At 41.6% G+C, this 14,053-nt stretch overlaps 1 protein-coding gene and 1 long non-coding RNA gene across 8 annotated transcripts in view; one reads left to right on the top strand and one right to left on the bottom strand.

Annotated features, from left to right (window-relative positions):
- The window catches only part of LOC130273103 (uncharacterized), a 42,140-nt gene extending 41,017 nt beyond the window's left edge, over positions 1-1,123 (bottom strand). Inside the window, exon 1 of the long non-coding RNA XR_008843871.1 lies at positions 1,079-1,123. This is a non-coding gene — a long non-coding RNA (uncharacterized LOC130273103). The remainder of the gene's footprint in view (positions 1-1,078) is intronic.
- Positions 1-14,053, top strand: part of ABI1 (abl interactor 1) — a 100,802-nt gene that overhangs the window by 80,668 nt on the left and 6,081 nt on the right. For 2 of the 7 annotated variants that reach the window (XM_056519361.1, XM_056519356.1), the window contains 3 exons: positions 601-669; positions 7,490-7,666; positions 12,544-12,630. In XM_056519361.1, the coding sequence (XP_056375336.1) occupies positions 601-669; positions 7,490-7,666; positions 12,544-12,630 (333 nt within the window). The remainder of the gene's footprint in view (positions 1-600; positions 670-7,489; positions 7,667-12,543; positions 12,631-14,053) is intronic. The other 5 variants (XM_056519358.1, XM_056519357.1, XM_056519362.1 and 2 more) reach the window with 3 other exon arrangements.

Raw genomic sequence — 14,053 nt, 5'->3', positions numbered from 1 at the left:
ACCCCAGTGATGGCATGTGTGTCCTCATTTTGCCCGGTTATTAAAGGAGTACTGTGGTTTAACTGTTCAAATAATAGGGGATAAGTGTCTGATCGTGTGGGGTCCGACTGCTGGCACCCCCTGTGTTCTCCTGCACAGCACCCTGGTTCTTCCCAGGAAGGCAGCGAGACAACACTCCCCCATGTATCTCTATGGGAGATCCGGAGATACCTGAACACGATCTCTGGCTTTCCCATAGAGATACATATGGGGGGGGTGTCGGCCAGCACTTTGTGCTGGGGTGGACAAGCTCTCTTCCTGGGGAGAGCCATGATGATGTACCGGAGATCGTGGGGGTCCCATCGGTTGGACCCCCCAACAGTTGTGCAGCACCACAGTACTCCCTTTAATTTGTAAAATCCTCCAATCTTACCTAGAATTGTATGGTGTATGGCGCACATGACCTGCTATTAGGAACGTTTCATGTAGTGCTCTGTATTCAGATTCAGTGAACCATTGATCAGATTATTGCCTGTCATGTGTTGAGACTTCAAAAGCCTCGCTTTACAACCTGTGTCTGTTCTGACAATACACATTATTTCACTACCCGAACTCCCCCAGGTGTCTCTGGTGGTCCCACACCTTCACCACCACCTCCTCCACCGCCACCACCTCCACCCCCTCCTCCAGGTGAGACCTCTACAACATGGAGTCTGGGTGCCTTCTCTCCATTAATCCATGGTGGTTTCAAGGTGTTACCAATGATTGTAGATTCATTTCCTGGTGTTTAATGATCCATAGGTGACTCACACGACTTATCATGTCTCTAATCCATGTATTGTCATATTTTGGTGTAAAAAGCCTCTGAAGTGAAGTCCAGTTAGTGTTTGGCTGAATACCACAACCATCCGTGTTTCTGCATATATATATATATGTGTATAAAATGGGCATCACCTGTCTGAGACCTCATAACTACTTCGATGCATTTGGTGATGCCTGGCTTCCTTGTAATGCATGAATATGTATATAGACTGGTTCATGCTTATATTGTTTTCATGCAACCTCTATCTACGGAGTGTCTAGGAGTACAACTACATACCTAGCATGTACTTAGGCCGGTGTCTTCCAACCAGGGTGCCTCCAGCTGTTGCACAACTGTAGCTCCCAGCATGCCCGGACAGCCAACGGCTGTCCGGGCATGCTGGGAGTTGCAGTTTTGCAGAAGCTGGAGGCACCCTGGTTGGAAAATGCCGGCTTAGACCATCTTTATAAGAGATCTTCTGTCTATGCCCCCCTGACAACCCTTACAGCCTCCTTCTCTAGTGACTCTGTCTTTGCTCGCTCACTGAAAGGAATAGTTTTAGTTTTTACGACTTTGGGCGAAATGAATGCTACCTGTAAATCCCAATATGCAGCCTATACAGACATCTTTGACTATATATATATATATATATATATATATATATATATATATATATATATATATTAGAAAAAATCTGCAGCACTACTCTGCTCAGTCCATTAGTGGTGCCAGCGCTCCAACCTGATCAGAGTTCCTTGTAATATAGAAAATCCAACAAGCGCAGCACTCGAATTAAATAAAGTGCATTTATTTGTTCATGTCTCAATACAGCAACGTTTCTGTCCCTATGGAGCCATTTTCAAGCCTGAGGCTTGAAAATGGCTCCATAGGGGCAGAAACCTTGCTGTATTGAGACATGAACAAATAAATGCACTTTATTTAATTCGAGTGCTGCGCTTGTTGGATTTTCATATATATATATATATATATATATATATATATATATATATATATATATATATATATATGAAAACATCTGTGTCTTTGCAGCATCATGTAACAGTTTAAAGGCACAGTTTAGCTTTAGTAAATAAATCAGCATTTTCCTTTTTAATTTTTTTATTTATCCATTCTCCACGATTTTCAAGATCTCTGCATGCAATATTTAAAGGGAAAGGCAAGGGGTAACATCACATTAATGGCCTCCACTTAGCGTGTGTACACCTGGGAAAAGCTCCTAACATACATTCCAAGCCTGTCCATAGGGTTCTTTTAAAGCGGCCATTAGGCCGCCATCTTGCTTCCTCTAACTTAGGCTCCTTTCACACTATATGTTGCTTTGTTTTAAAGACCCATTACAATGTCCCGTTAAGAAAACCCTTAAAAACGGCCGTTAAAAAATCCCATTCAAGTCTATTGGCTTTTTGATTATCCATTATAGCCTGTTATGAATAACGGACATCATTTGTGACAGGAGAAAAAAACGTTACATGCACTCATTTTTCTCCCATCACAAATAACATCTGTTATTCATAACTGGCTAGAAGGTGTGATAATCAAAAAATCCCATAGAAGTTTTTAAAGAGTAGCTCTTACCCTCCTTTTATTTTTTTATTTTCATTTTTTTCCTGTCCCTGCCTATTGCCCATCTATCCCTAACCCCCTACCTGCCTTAAAATTTTTTTTTTTTTACTATCTTAGAAATGGCTTTTTGTCTTCCTGGTAGTGTTCCCACTTACCAGGCAGACTTCCCCAGCAGGCGCGACGTCACTGATGCCTGTAGGGGGCCGACTTCCGCCCTCAGCTCATCTATACAGGGTGCTTCCAGCTGTTTCACCACAACTCCCACCTTTCCCAGACATCTATTGGCTGTCAGGGCATGCTGAGAGTTGTAGTGGTGAAACAACTGGAAAAGAATATCTGTTATGGCCGCGCAACCCACTACCCCAAACCCTGCAAACCGCTACCCCGAACCCCACCCCGTAACCCGCTCCCACCCCGAAAAAAGACATACCCAAATGCAAGAGTGGAGTGCAGGACTTGGCAGCAGCGGCACGTGTATGCAGGGAGGCGGGGCCAGCGTGCGAGCCAATGCGCGCATCCTCTGTGTTCTCAGCGTTAGCTACCGCCTGTCTGACAGGAAGGGAGCAAGTGCAGGCTGACTGAATTAGGACCGATTGCCCGGCCAGCATCGGTCCTAATTCAGCAGGCTGCAGCTGGCCATTAGGAGGGAGACCCATAGTGGCCGGTTTTCAAATGTAAAATAAAGTATTTAATGAAACTGTATTAGAGATATGTTGTAGTACATAAGTACTACAACATATCAAAAAAAAATAAAAAAAGGTTGGTGACAGTGCCCATTTAAGGGTTTTCTTAACATGACATTGTAACGGGTCTTTAAAACGGAGCAATATATAGTGTGAAAGGAGACTTACATGCCAAGCTTGTCCATAGTGATGCTTTTAAGCAGCCATCTTGATCTGTTAACACTTAGTGATATACTTTACTGAAAGCCACATGGTCAGAGACACAATAAACCTCTCCAGATCCCATTCTTTAAATGGGAAACTTTTGTAGGCATGTTCTATGACCTGTGCAGAAGTCATTCCACAGGCAGGGGAGACTTGGCTACTATTGTCTTATCTACTAGTGTCCCCCCTCACTGTAAGTGAGTGGAATCCGGTGGAAAAATTCCAATTGGAATTTCTGTTGCAGCAGAATCCCATTGTTTTCAATGGGATTCTGCTGCACTGTTCACACGGCAACATTTTCCCCAACAAATGTGTCGGCTGTGGAAATTCCAATTCCGGTGCCTGTCGAAAGAATGAACACTGCAATTCTTTTGGCGCTTTCTGCTCAGAAATGCTTTGCCATCTATGGCACAATTCCAAATTGGTCCTTGCATCAGGGCGCCCGCTTTTTGCAGAATGCAGCATGCGCACCACAAAACCCACTCTGTCTGAGCTCCTCCCATGTATAGAAAACTTATGTCAGTGTTTCCCAACCAGGGTGCCTCCAGCTGTTGCAAAACTACAACTCCCAGCATGCCCGGACAGCCTACGGCTGTCCGGGCATGCTGGGAGTTGTAGTTTTGCAACAGCTGGAGGCACCCTGGTTGGGAAACACTGACTTATGGTGTGGTATTATCCTGGCAGGGTCCTTCAGGGATAGGATCTATATCTCTTCCCGTCTCCACTGTTCTCTCGCTTTTATCACTCCCCATTTTCTCGCCCAAGGTTTTCCGTAAATCACATTTCACTTTAGAGGCTTTGCAAAAAAAAAAATCGTCTTGTGGACTTTCCTGGCCATCAGCGTTCCTACCGAGCATTGTTAATAACTTACAACCGCCGCAGCATCACCAGCCCGGTGTCCTGTCCATTACACCGCTACATCAGAAACCACATTGTGCCGCATCCGACTATTCCAATAAAATGGCACATCCCACCCCGTGTTTACCTACAACAGATGGGGCGGAAATCCGCTCTCGTATGTAGTTTTTAGTGGAAATAACATGTTCTGGACCTGACGAGAAGGAAAGTCTCCAAGACGGTTTTTTTTTTTTTCGTTTCATCCAGCGAAGAAATAAAATTATTTTGCATGATTCTAAAACTGCTAATTCCAGACGTCTTAATTTTCCCGGTGATGGATTAGATTCCGTGATCCATTCGTATATTTAGCTACAATGTACAATGCTCTGTAATGAGAATGATCACCAAAGGGCGCCAACCTGAGTCTTTGGAGTGTATTTTTATTTTTATTTTTTTTAAGCTTATTGCGGTTTTTCCCAACCAGTATACGACTCCCAGTATACTCCATGCTGGGAGTTGTAGTTTTGCAACAGCTGGAGGCTCACTGGTTTGGAAACACTGGCTTATGGCAACCTGGGAACCTGTTGCTGGAGGCAGTGACCGCTGTAAAAAAATAAAAAATAAAGTGTGCATCAACTAAAAAGCCAGAAAGTTAAACAGATTTGTAAACTACTTCTATTAAAAAATATTTGTCCTTCATGTACTTATTAGCAGCTGTATGCTCCAGAGGAAATTCTTTTGCTTTTTGAATTTCTTTTTTGTCCTGTCCGCAGTTCTCTCTGCTGACACCTGATGCCCGTATCAGGAACTGTCCAGAGCAGGAGAAAAATCCTCATAGCAAACCTCTCCTGCTCTGGACAGTTCCTGACACGGACAGAGGTGTCAGCAGAGAGCACTGTGGACAAGACAAAAAAGAAATTCAAAAAGAAAAGAATTTCCTCTGTAGCATACAGCTGCTAATAAGTACTTGAAGGATTAAGATTTTTTTTTTAAATAGAAGTCATTTACAAATCTAGAAAAAAAGGAGCCCACACCTCAAGGGCAGTGATAATAAATATTGTAAATTGTATATTGTAAATTTAATAAAATAGTCTGAGACCGTGCGTCAATTAACAAAGAAGAATAAAATTTATTAAAATATCAAATGCATATAAATTCCCTCACTGGGCCCTTGTGGGAGGAATAATCACATTAATAACATAAAATGCAATAGAGATTGATGAAAAATATAATGGTAGCTGCCAAATAATCCAACAATGTGACCAATAATCCGGCACTGTTGTTTATCTGATAGTCCAGAAATGTACTGACTTTCAGTCCAGCAATAGAATATAGAACAATAATTGATGGAAATATCCAAATTTGATGATTAATAGGCCATTGGGATTAGAAAAAGATTTATATTACCGATGTGTCTGGTTTTAGTTTTAAGAAATTTTATCCTTCTGTTAATTGAAGCACGGTCTCAGACAATTTTATTAAATTTACACTATACAATTTACAATGTATATTATCACTGCCCTTGAGGTATGGGCTCCCCTTTTTTTTTTTTTCTTTATATTTCTCCAAATTTACACACTTGGGGTATAGGTGTATATTGCCTAATCCACCTTGGTCAGTGCCTAATTGTGAGCTGCACCATTGCCTTATTAGTATCTTATTTACAAATCTGTTTAACTTTCTGACACCAGTTCATTTAAAAAAATAAAATAAAATGTCCACAGGGGTACCCCTTTAAGGCCCGTTAAGACCCATGGCTGTTTAAGGGACCATCAAGGTCTGTTGTTTGGGACTTTATCAGAGCTCCCTGCAGTTGTCCATAGCAGCCAATTTCAGTAGGAGCAGTATGGGGGGCTTCCCCTGTTCTTAGACTACTGCCTGATACAAGGGATAATCAGCTATATACTATATAGTGGCATGAATGTCATTTGTGTTAACATTTTCTTGGTTGTCTGCAACACTCCATTAAAATTATAGGGGTTACCCAGGTTTTATTAACTTTTCACTATTGTGCCCGTGAAGACAAGTTGTGTCTTAAGTGCATTTACTTGCCCTACATATGCGGGGTAAATCGACCCCTTTTTTGTGATTTCATGCACCGCCCTAGGATCAGCATTCCTTTGGACTCTGGATGACTGTTGTCTTGAGCCTTTCCCAGGATCCTGTTTGGCTCGAGACAACAGCTGATCACAGGGGGCTTGTCTTCCCCGATAAGCCAGCCCCCTGATAACATATATGGTCCAGCTGTACATGCCACTGCCCCTGTGATCAGCTGTTCTCTCGAGCCTTTCCCAGGATCCTAGTCGACTTGAACAGCTGATCACAGGGACGGTGGCGGCACGTACAGCACATGTCATTAGGGGGCTGGATTATGAGGGAAGACAAATTAGCCTTATCCCTCTGTGATCAGCTGTTGTCACGAGCCAAACAAGATCCTCTGATAAGCTTGAGACAACTGTTATCCATACACCAGATGAATGCTGGTCCTGGGGAAATCGCATGAAATCACAAAAAGGGGGTCGATCCATCCCACACATGGGTACTCCGCTAAAGAACTTTTTTTTTTTTCTTTTTTATTAATTGGTGCCAGAAAGTTAAACAGATTTGTAAATTACTTCTATTTAAAAATCTTAATCCTTCCAGTACTTATCAGCTGCTGTATGCTCCACATGAAGTTTTTTTAAAATATTTTTATTTTTTTGAATTTCTTTTCAGTCTAACCACAGTGCACACCGCCTCTGTCCATGTCAGGAACTGTCCAGAGTTTGAGATTAAGATTTTTAAATAAAAGTAATTTGCAAATCTGTTCTAACTTTCTGACATCAGTTGATTTTAAAAAATAAATAAAAAGTTTCCAGCAGGGTACCCCTTTAATACATTACCTGGCATCACAGGCACAATAGTTACTAGCAAAAATTACAGAAATGTCAAAAGTGACCGCTTTTTAAAAACTTTTTTATCCGGAGTTCAGGCGCTGGTTGCATCTTCGGTGATCAATCTCAACGTGTCCTTTTGTTCATGTACCTATGTTTCTACTATGAGCCGTTGCATGCTTGAGCATCCACAAAAAACATGGCGCCCACATGGCAAAGTCCAATCCGGCTTTATATTGGGACACATGTGGTGCGTGCCGCAAAGTTGGTGACCTGTGAACTTTGTGACGACATGGTTTCCATCTGCGAGTGGCTCTGCGTGCTGGGGGCGGCAGTTCCCTTATGATGTCGGGAAGATGGCATCAGAGAGCGTACAGAGCGGAACCGCCGCGCAGTCCTACCGATCTTCCTGTACGTGCGCAGATAATCTGCGGTGCTGTTTTGAGGCTGTGCGCGGTTACCGCCCTCCGTGCAATGAATAATAACTCAGCTCCTCGCGGGGTTCTTCTCGGCTGATTCTTTTGCAGTTGGCGGTGGCCCGGCTCCCGGATCCCAGTTTGGCTCAATGGCAAGGCAGATCTCTCGGCACAACTCTACCACATCTACGACTTCTTCAGGGGGATACAGGCGGACACCCTCTGTCACCTCCCAGTTCACGGGTCAACCTCACATCAACGGTGGGCCGCTGTATTCTCAAAACTCAAGTAAGCTGCTGCTTTTTCCTTTTACGTAATGAGTTTATTGGATCTATATTCTTCCAGGTTCCATTCATATTCATATACACCAGGGGTCTCCAAATTGTGGACCTCCCAGATGTTGCAAAACTACAACTCCCAGCATGCCCGGACAGCCAACGGCTGTCCGGGCATGCTGGTAGTTGTAGTTTTGCAACATCTGGAGGTCCACAGTTTGGAAACCACTGTCTTACACAGTTGTCATGCCACTGAAGACCATCATGACTGTCCGTTAACCGTTCCCCTCTCGTCGTATCGTTGTGTGCGGTGTTTGTCGGCATACGTGTGCTATGTACAGTGTTATGTGTTTTGTATTGGTTTCTCTCCTCTTTCAGGTGTATGTATTGGTACACAAAACTGGAAATTCTTGGAATTTTTATCAGTGAAATGTAATTATTCAAACAAATATCCCTCCATGACATTGTAATGCCGAATGAGACTGTAGGTGTGGGGTTATCCAGGAAAAGAAGTACAGAGCTAATTTTTTTCCAAAAACAGCACCACATCTGTCCTCAGGTTGTGAACGGTATTACAACTTGGCTCCATTCACTTCAATGGAACGGAGTTGCAATACCACACGCAACCTGAGTACAGGGTTGGCGCTGTTTTTTTTTTTTGTTTTGTTTAAAGGGGTACTCCGGTTGCATACTTTTTTTTTTTTGTCTTTTTTTTTATCAACTGGTGCTAGAAAGTCAAACAGATTTGTAAATTACTTTTATTAAAAAAATCTTAATCCTTCCAGTACTTATTAGCGGCTGAATACTACAGAGGAAATTCTTTTCTTTTTTTGAACAGAGCTCTCTGCTGACATCATGACCACAGTGCTCTCTGCGGACATCCCTGTCCATTTTAGGAACTGTCCAGAGTAGGAGAAAATCCCCATAGAAAACATATATGCTGCTCTGGACAGTTCCTAAAATGGACAGCAGAGGTCAGCAGAGAGCACTGTGGTCATGATGTCAGCAGAGAGCTCTGTGTTCCAAAAAGAAAATAATTTCCTCTGTAGTATTCAGCAGCTAATAAGTACTGGAAGGATTAAGATTTTTTAATAGAAGTAATTTACAAATCTGTTTATTTTCTAGCAACAGTTGATTTAAATAAAAAATAAAAAATAAGTTTTCCACCGGAGTACCCCTTTAAATGCTCTGCTTTCCTGAATAATCCAGTTAAAATCCAGGATGACTCCAGATCTCAGGACATGTGTGAATATGGCCTTAGGGGTCCATGGCCTTCGGATTCCGAATAGTTAGAATAAAGGGACTGCAATGCTTTGCTGAGTGATTTACACCATTACTTCTTCTAAAAGCCTAAAATAGACTAAGGATTATGTTATATGGTGGGGCCCCCCCTCTCAGGATATATGGTCCATACTTTGTTACGGGATTTTCCACAATATATCTGGAATATGCCCATCCCCTGACTCACAGAGCTTTGGTTGACCTCCTAATCCATGTTGTGTGTTCTAAAGGAGGAAGGCCATCACTATTAAAGGAGTACTCCAGTGGAATTTTTTTTTTTAAATCAACTGGTGCCCAAAGGTTAAACAGATTTGTAAATTACTTTTATTTATAAATCTTAATCCTTCCAGTACTTATCAGCTGCTGTATTCTCCACAGGAAGTTCTTTTCTTTTTGAATTTCTTTTCTGTCTGATCACACGTGCTCTCTGCTTACACCTCTATCCATGTCAGGAATTGCCCAGAGCACAAGAAAAGTACTTCCTCTGTAGTATACAGCAGCTGATAAGTACTGGAAGGATTAAGATTTTGAAATAGAAATCATTTACAAATCTGTAACTTTCTGGCACCAGTTGATTAAAAAAAAAAAATAGTTTTCCACTAGAGTACCCCTTTTATGTCACATAGTGTCTCTCTCAGCTGTGGGGAACCTAGCAGTAAGTGTTCAGTTTCCCTGCAACGCCACCACAGGGAAAAATTGGGCATAGCACTGTGCTCATTGCCATACATGGGCGGTCTGTGTAAGTAATAGAGGACAGGTCCTCCAGAGTGAGAGATGTTCTGTGTAACTAGTCTAGCTGGGGGGATCCACTCCTATCCCCCACTCCCATCCCCCACTCCTGTTAACTCTCAATTCCCTAAGGCCCCTTTCACACTATGGAGATTCTGCTTGCAGCAGCCTCCTAATGATCTCAATGGGAGTCTGCTGCCTAGTTCACATTATGGATTCTGCCGGGACCCCCGCGATCTCTGGCGCGGCACCACTGTCATTCGCTGCAAGGAGAGAACTCCACTCCGTGCCCGATGACTGGCGATGCCAGCTGCCACACCCCCTCCATTCACGTCTGTAGGAGGAGGCGTGATGGCTATGTACTAGCCGTCATACCCCTAGACGGGAATGGAGGAGGTGTGGCCTGGTATCAAAGCTTGCAGTTTCCACGTTCTGGACACCGCCGCTCCGGAGAAAGCGGGGGGTCCCCATCGGCGTGCCCCCCACCGATCCAACATCTTATCCCCTATCCTTTTGGACAGAGGATAAGATGTTTCCAAAGGAGTATCTCTTTAAAGGGGTACTCCGGTGGAAAACATTTTTTTTTTTTTATGAACTGATGCCAGAAAGTTACAGATTTGCAAATTACTTCTATTAAAAAAAAATTTAATAAAAAATCTTAACCCGTTCAGTACTTATAAGCAGATGTATACTACAGAGGAAATTCTTCGCTTTTTGAATTCCTTTTTTGTCTTGTCCACAGTGCTCTCTGCTGACACCTGATGCCCATATCAGGAACTGCCCAGAGCAGGAGAAAATCCCCATAGCAAACTTATGCTGCTCGTGACAGTTCCTGACACGGACAGAGGTGTCAGCAGAGAGCACTGTGGACAAGACAAAAAAGAAATTCAAAAAGCAAAGAATTTCCTCTGTAGTATACAGCTGCTTATAAGTACTGAAAGGATTAAGATTTTTAAATAGAAGTAATTTACAAATCTGTTTTAACTTTCTGGCAACAGTTCATTAAAAAAAAAAAAAAAGTTTTCCACCAGAGTACCCCTTTAAGGCTCTGTTCACATCTACATTTTAGTTACCAGTTCAGGTGAACCCCATAGGAGCAGTTCACATTACATTACTTCTGGCTATATGCTATAGGTATGCATTGGAAAAAATAAAATAAAAAAGCCACATAAAACTGCCTTTTTGGTCAGGGTTTTGGGTGACAATAATCTATAATGAAATATATTTGCACTATCGAGCCCTGTTCACTATACTAATAAATCCGGTCTGTGACTTTAATCCCCTCTGAACGTATATTGTCTGCACATTGACAATTGCATAACAAGAAGAAAATGTTTTATTTCATGGTCTGCAGCTCATCCCGGTGCGGCTTCCATTACTGTGAGATCAGTCACACCTCCTGCTGCGCCTCTTTACAGTCCAGTTACCGTCACTCTCTGCCGTTCATATTTAAAGAGTAATGCTGACATCTGCTGGTCATAAGAAGGAACTGCACTGCTTTAAAGAGGCGCAAATCTGTATTATTGGTCAATTTATGTTGCTTGTTAAATCCAGCAATGGAAGTAGCCACTTGTTTTTTATTTATTTTTTTATTTACATTTTTCTTTCAATAAAAACTGAAGTACAATTTTCTAAATTAACAGAACTATTATATGGGGGAGATTTATCAAAACCTGTGCCAAGGAAAAGTTGCCCAGTTGCCCATAGCAACCAATCAGATGGCTTCTTTCATTTTGCAGAGGCCTTGTTAAAAATGAAAGAAGCGAGCTGATTGGTTGCTATGGGCAACTGGGCAACTTTTCCTCTGCACAGGTTTTGATAAATCTCCCCCTATATTCTTTAAATTGCATAGATTCCATGTCTTGAGGAAAGTGGAAGCCATTTTCTTTCAAGTATATTTGGCTATTGAAGGGGGGCGGGGTTCATTTAGAACAGTGGTCTCAAACTGTGGCCCTCCAGATGTTGCAAAACTACAATTCCCAGCATGCCCGGACAGCCGTTGGCTGTCCGGGCATGCTGGGAGTTGTAGCTTTGCAACATCTGGAGGGCCACAGTTTGAGACCACAGATTTAGAACCTCTTAAAGGGGTTATCCAGGAGAAAATGTTTTTTTTTATATAATATATATATATATATATATCTCTCTATCTCTATCTCTATCTCTATCTCTCTCTCTATCGACTGGCTCCAGAAAGTTAAACAGATTTGTAAATTACTTCTATTAAAAAATCTTAACTTCAGCCGCTCATAAGTACTGAAAGGATTGAGTTGTTCTTTTCTGTCTAAGTGCTCTCTGATGACACCTGTCTCGGGAACCGCCCAGTTTAGAATCAAATCCCCATATCAAACCTCTTCTACTCTGTGCAGTTCCCGAGACAAGCAGAGATGTCAGCAGAGAGCACTGTTGCCAGATAGAAAGCAACAACTCAACTTCAGCAGCTGATAATTATTGGAAGGATTAAGATTTTTTTATAGAAGTAATTTACAAATCTGTTTAACTTTCTGGAGCCGGTTGATATAAAAAAAAAAAGGGTTTTCCTGGAATACCCCCTTAATTTCCAGCGTTTCTGTCTCGATCATAAACCTGCATTACCGGTACTTCAGTTTTCATTGACAATTTTGCCTAATTCACTCTGTTATAATGATCACAAACTGCACCGAAATTATTGTGCTTCCTTACAATGTGCACCAGTGTTTTTTGTGTATTTTTTTTTTTTTTTTTATTATTTTGTGTTTTTTAAATTTCAATTTTTTTTAATTTTAATTTTTTGTGTAATTTGTAGACATGTTGCCGCTTTTGGTCCCTGTTACTGACTGCCGCCTGTTTGTCTTTTCTTTCCTCACCTGTTTTCCGTCTCCCCCGTGATGTTGTCGCTTCCAGTTTCTATCGCTTCTCCCCCTCCCCCAATGCCTCAATTGACTCCACAGATACCTCTCACAGGCTTCGTGGCCAGGGTGCAAGAAAACAGTAAGTCCTTCCACTCGCTGCTAAGGAGCACCAAGCCTCACTCTCTGCATGGCTAGCAACATGGCTGCCGGTAGCGCTTTCGCCATTTGGTGGTTGAAGTTCTACTAGGCCCTTCTGCATGGTATCTGGCCTAATGTAAGCGATCTTCAAGTGGATTTACACTCAAAAAGTAAAATTGTCTTTATCAGTAAATTGGACTAAACATACAATTACGAAAATTGATCAAAACCCATATAGAGTAAGAGTGAAGCAGTTGCCCATAGCAACCAGTCAGATGCTTTCTTTCATTTTTAAAAAGGCCTCTGAAAAATAAGAAGCGATCAGATGGGTTGCTATGGGCAACTGCTCCACTCATTCTCTACAGGTTTTGATTAATCTCCCACAATAGCGCATCTTTGGTTCCTGCTTATTTTTTTATTTAAAAAAAAAAAAAAAAAAACTTTTAACAGGTTACAACAGGAAGTGCAGCCATATTGTTTTTTTTTTTTTTTTTTCAACTGTGGATTAGGTTCTCAGCTGACATGATCATCCAAAATGGCCGCCATTCACCAAACAAAAACTGATTTATTAAAACCTGTGCAGAGGAAAAGTGGAGTAGTTGCCCATAGCAACCAGATTGGTTTCTGTTTTTTTATTTTATTTAATTTTTTTTTACATGCACAGATGGTGACATTGGGGGAGATTTATCAAGACCGATGCAGAGGAGGAAAAGTGGACCAGTTACCCATAGCAACCAATCAGATTGCTTCTTTTATTTTAATTTTAAAGAAAGAAGCAATCTGGTTGCCATGGGCAACTACTCCACTTTTTGTCTGCACAGGTTTTGATAAATCAATTTTTGTTTGGTGAATGGCGGCCATTTTGGACGATCATGTCGGCTTCTGAGAACCTAGTCCACAATTGAGGAAAAAAACAAAAAAAAACACTTCCTGTTGTTAAATCTGCCACAAGACAAAAAGAAATTGTCATATTCTTCAAATGTAGTCATTGGCTACAGCTCTGATTATTTACTGGTTACAGACAACTTTACAATTAAATTTAAATCTGCTTTAAATTAACAAATCTCTATTATTATTATTATTTATTATTATTTTATTTATTTTTTCAACAAACTTTGTGATGAGTATTATTTTACTTCATTTCCGCTGTATCGCTCTCTTGGGTCCGGCGTCACCCGAGTGAATATAAAACACTCAGCCATTGCACCAAACGCAGCAATGCTGTGGAGTCCCATAGAGACTGGATGGGAGTTGTAGTTAAGGTTTTTACACTTTCTGTGCAGTTGGGGGACCAAACCAATCAGCTATTGATCCCCTATCCTAGTAATAGGCGATAACTTTCAATCTTGTAATGGCCCCTTTAAATACAGTAGGACCCATACACGGTACTCCCTGGGCATTGTATGGTTGCCTTGGTAACTTTT

This window comes from Hyla sarda, chromosome 5, assembly GCF_029499605.1.
Source record: "Hyla sarda isolate aHylSar1 chromosome 5, aHylSar1.hap1, whole genome shotgun sequence".
Classification (NCBI taxonomy): domain Eukaryota; kingdom Metazoa; phylum Chordata; class Amphibia; order Anura; family Hylidae; genus Hyla; species Hyla sarda.
This window is presented reverse-complemented; position numbering and strand designations above follow the sequence as displayed.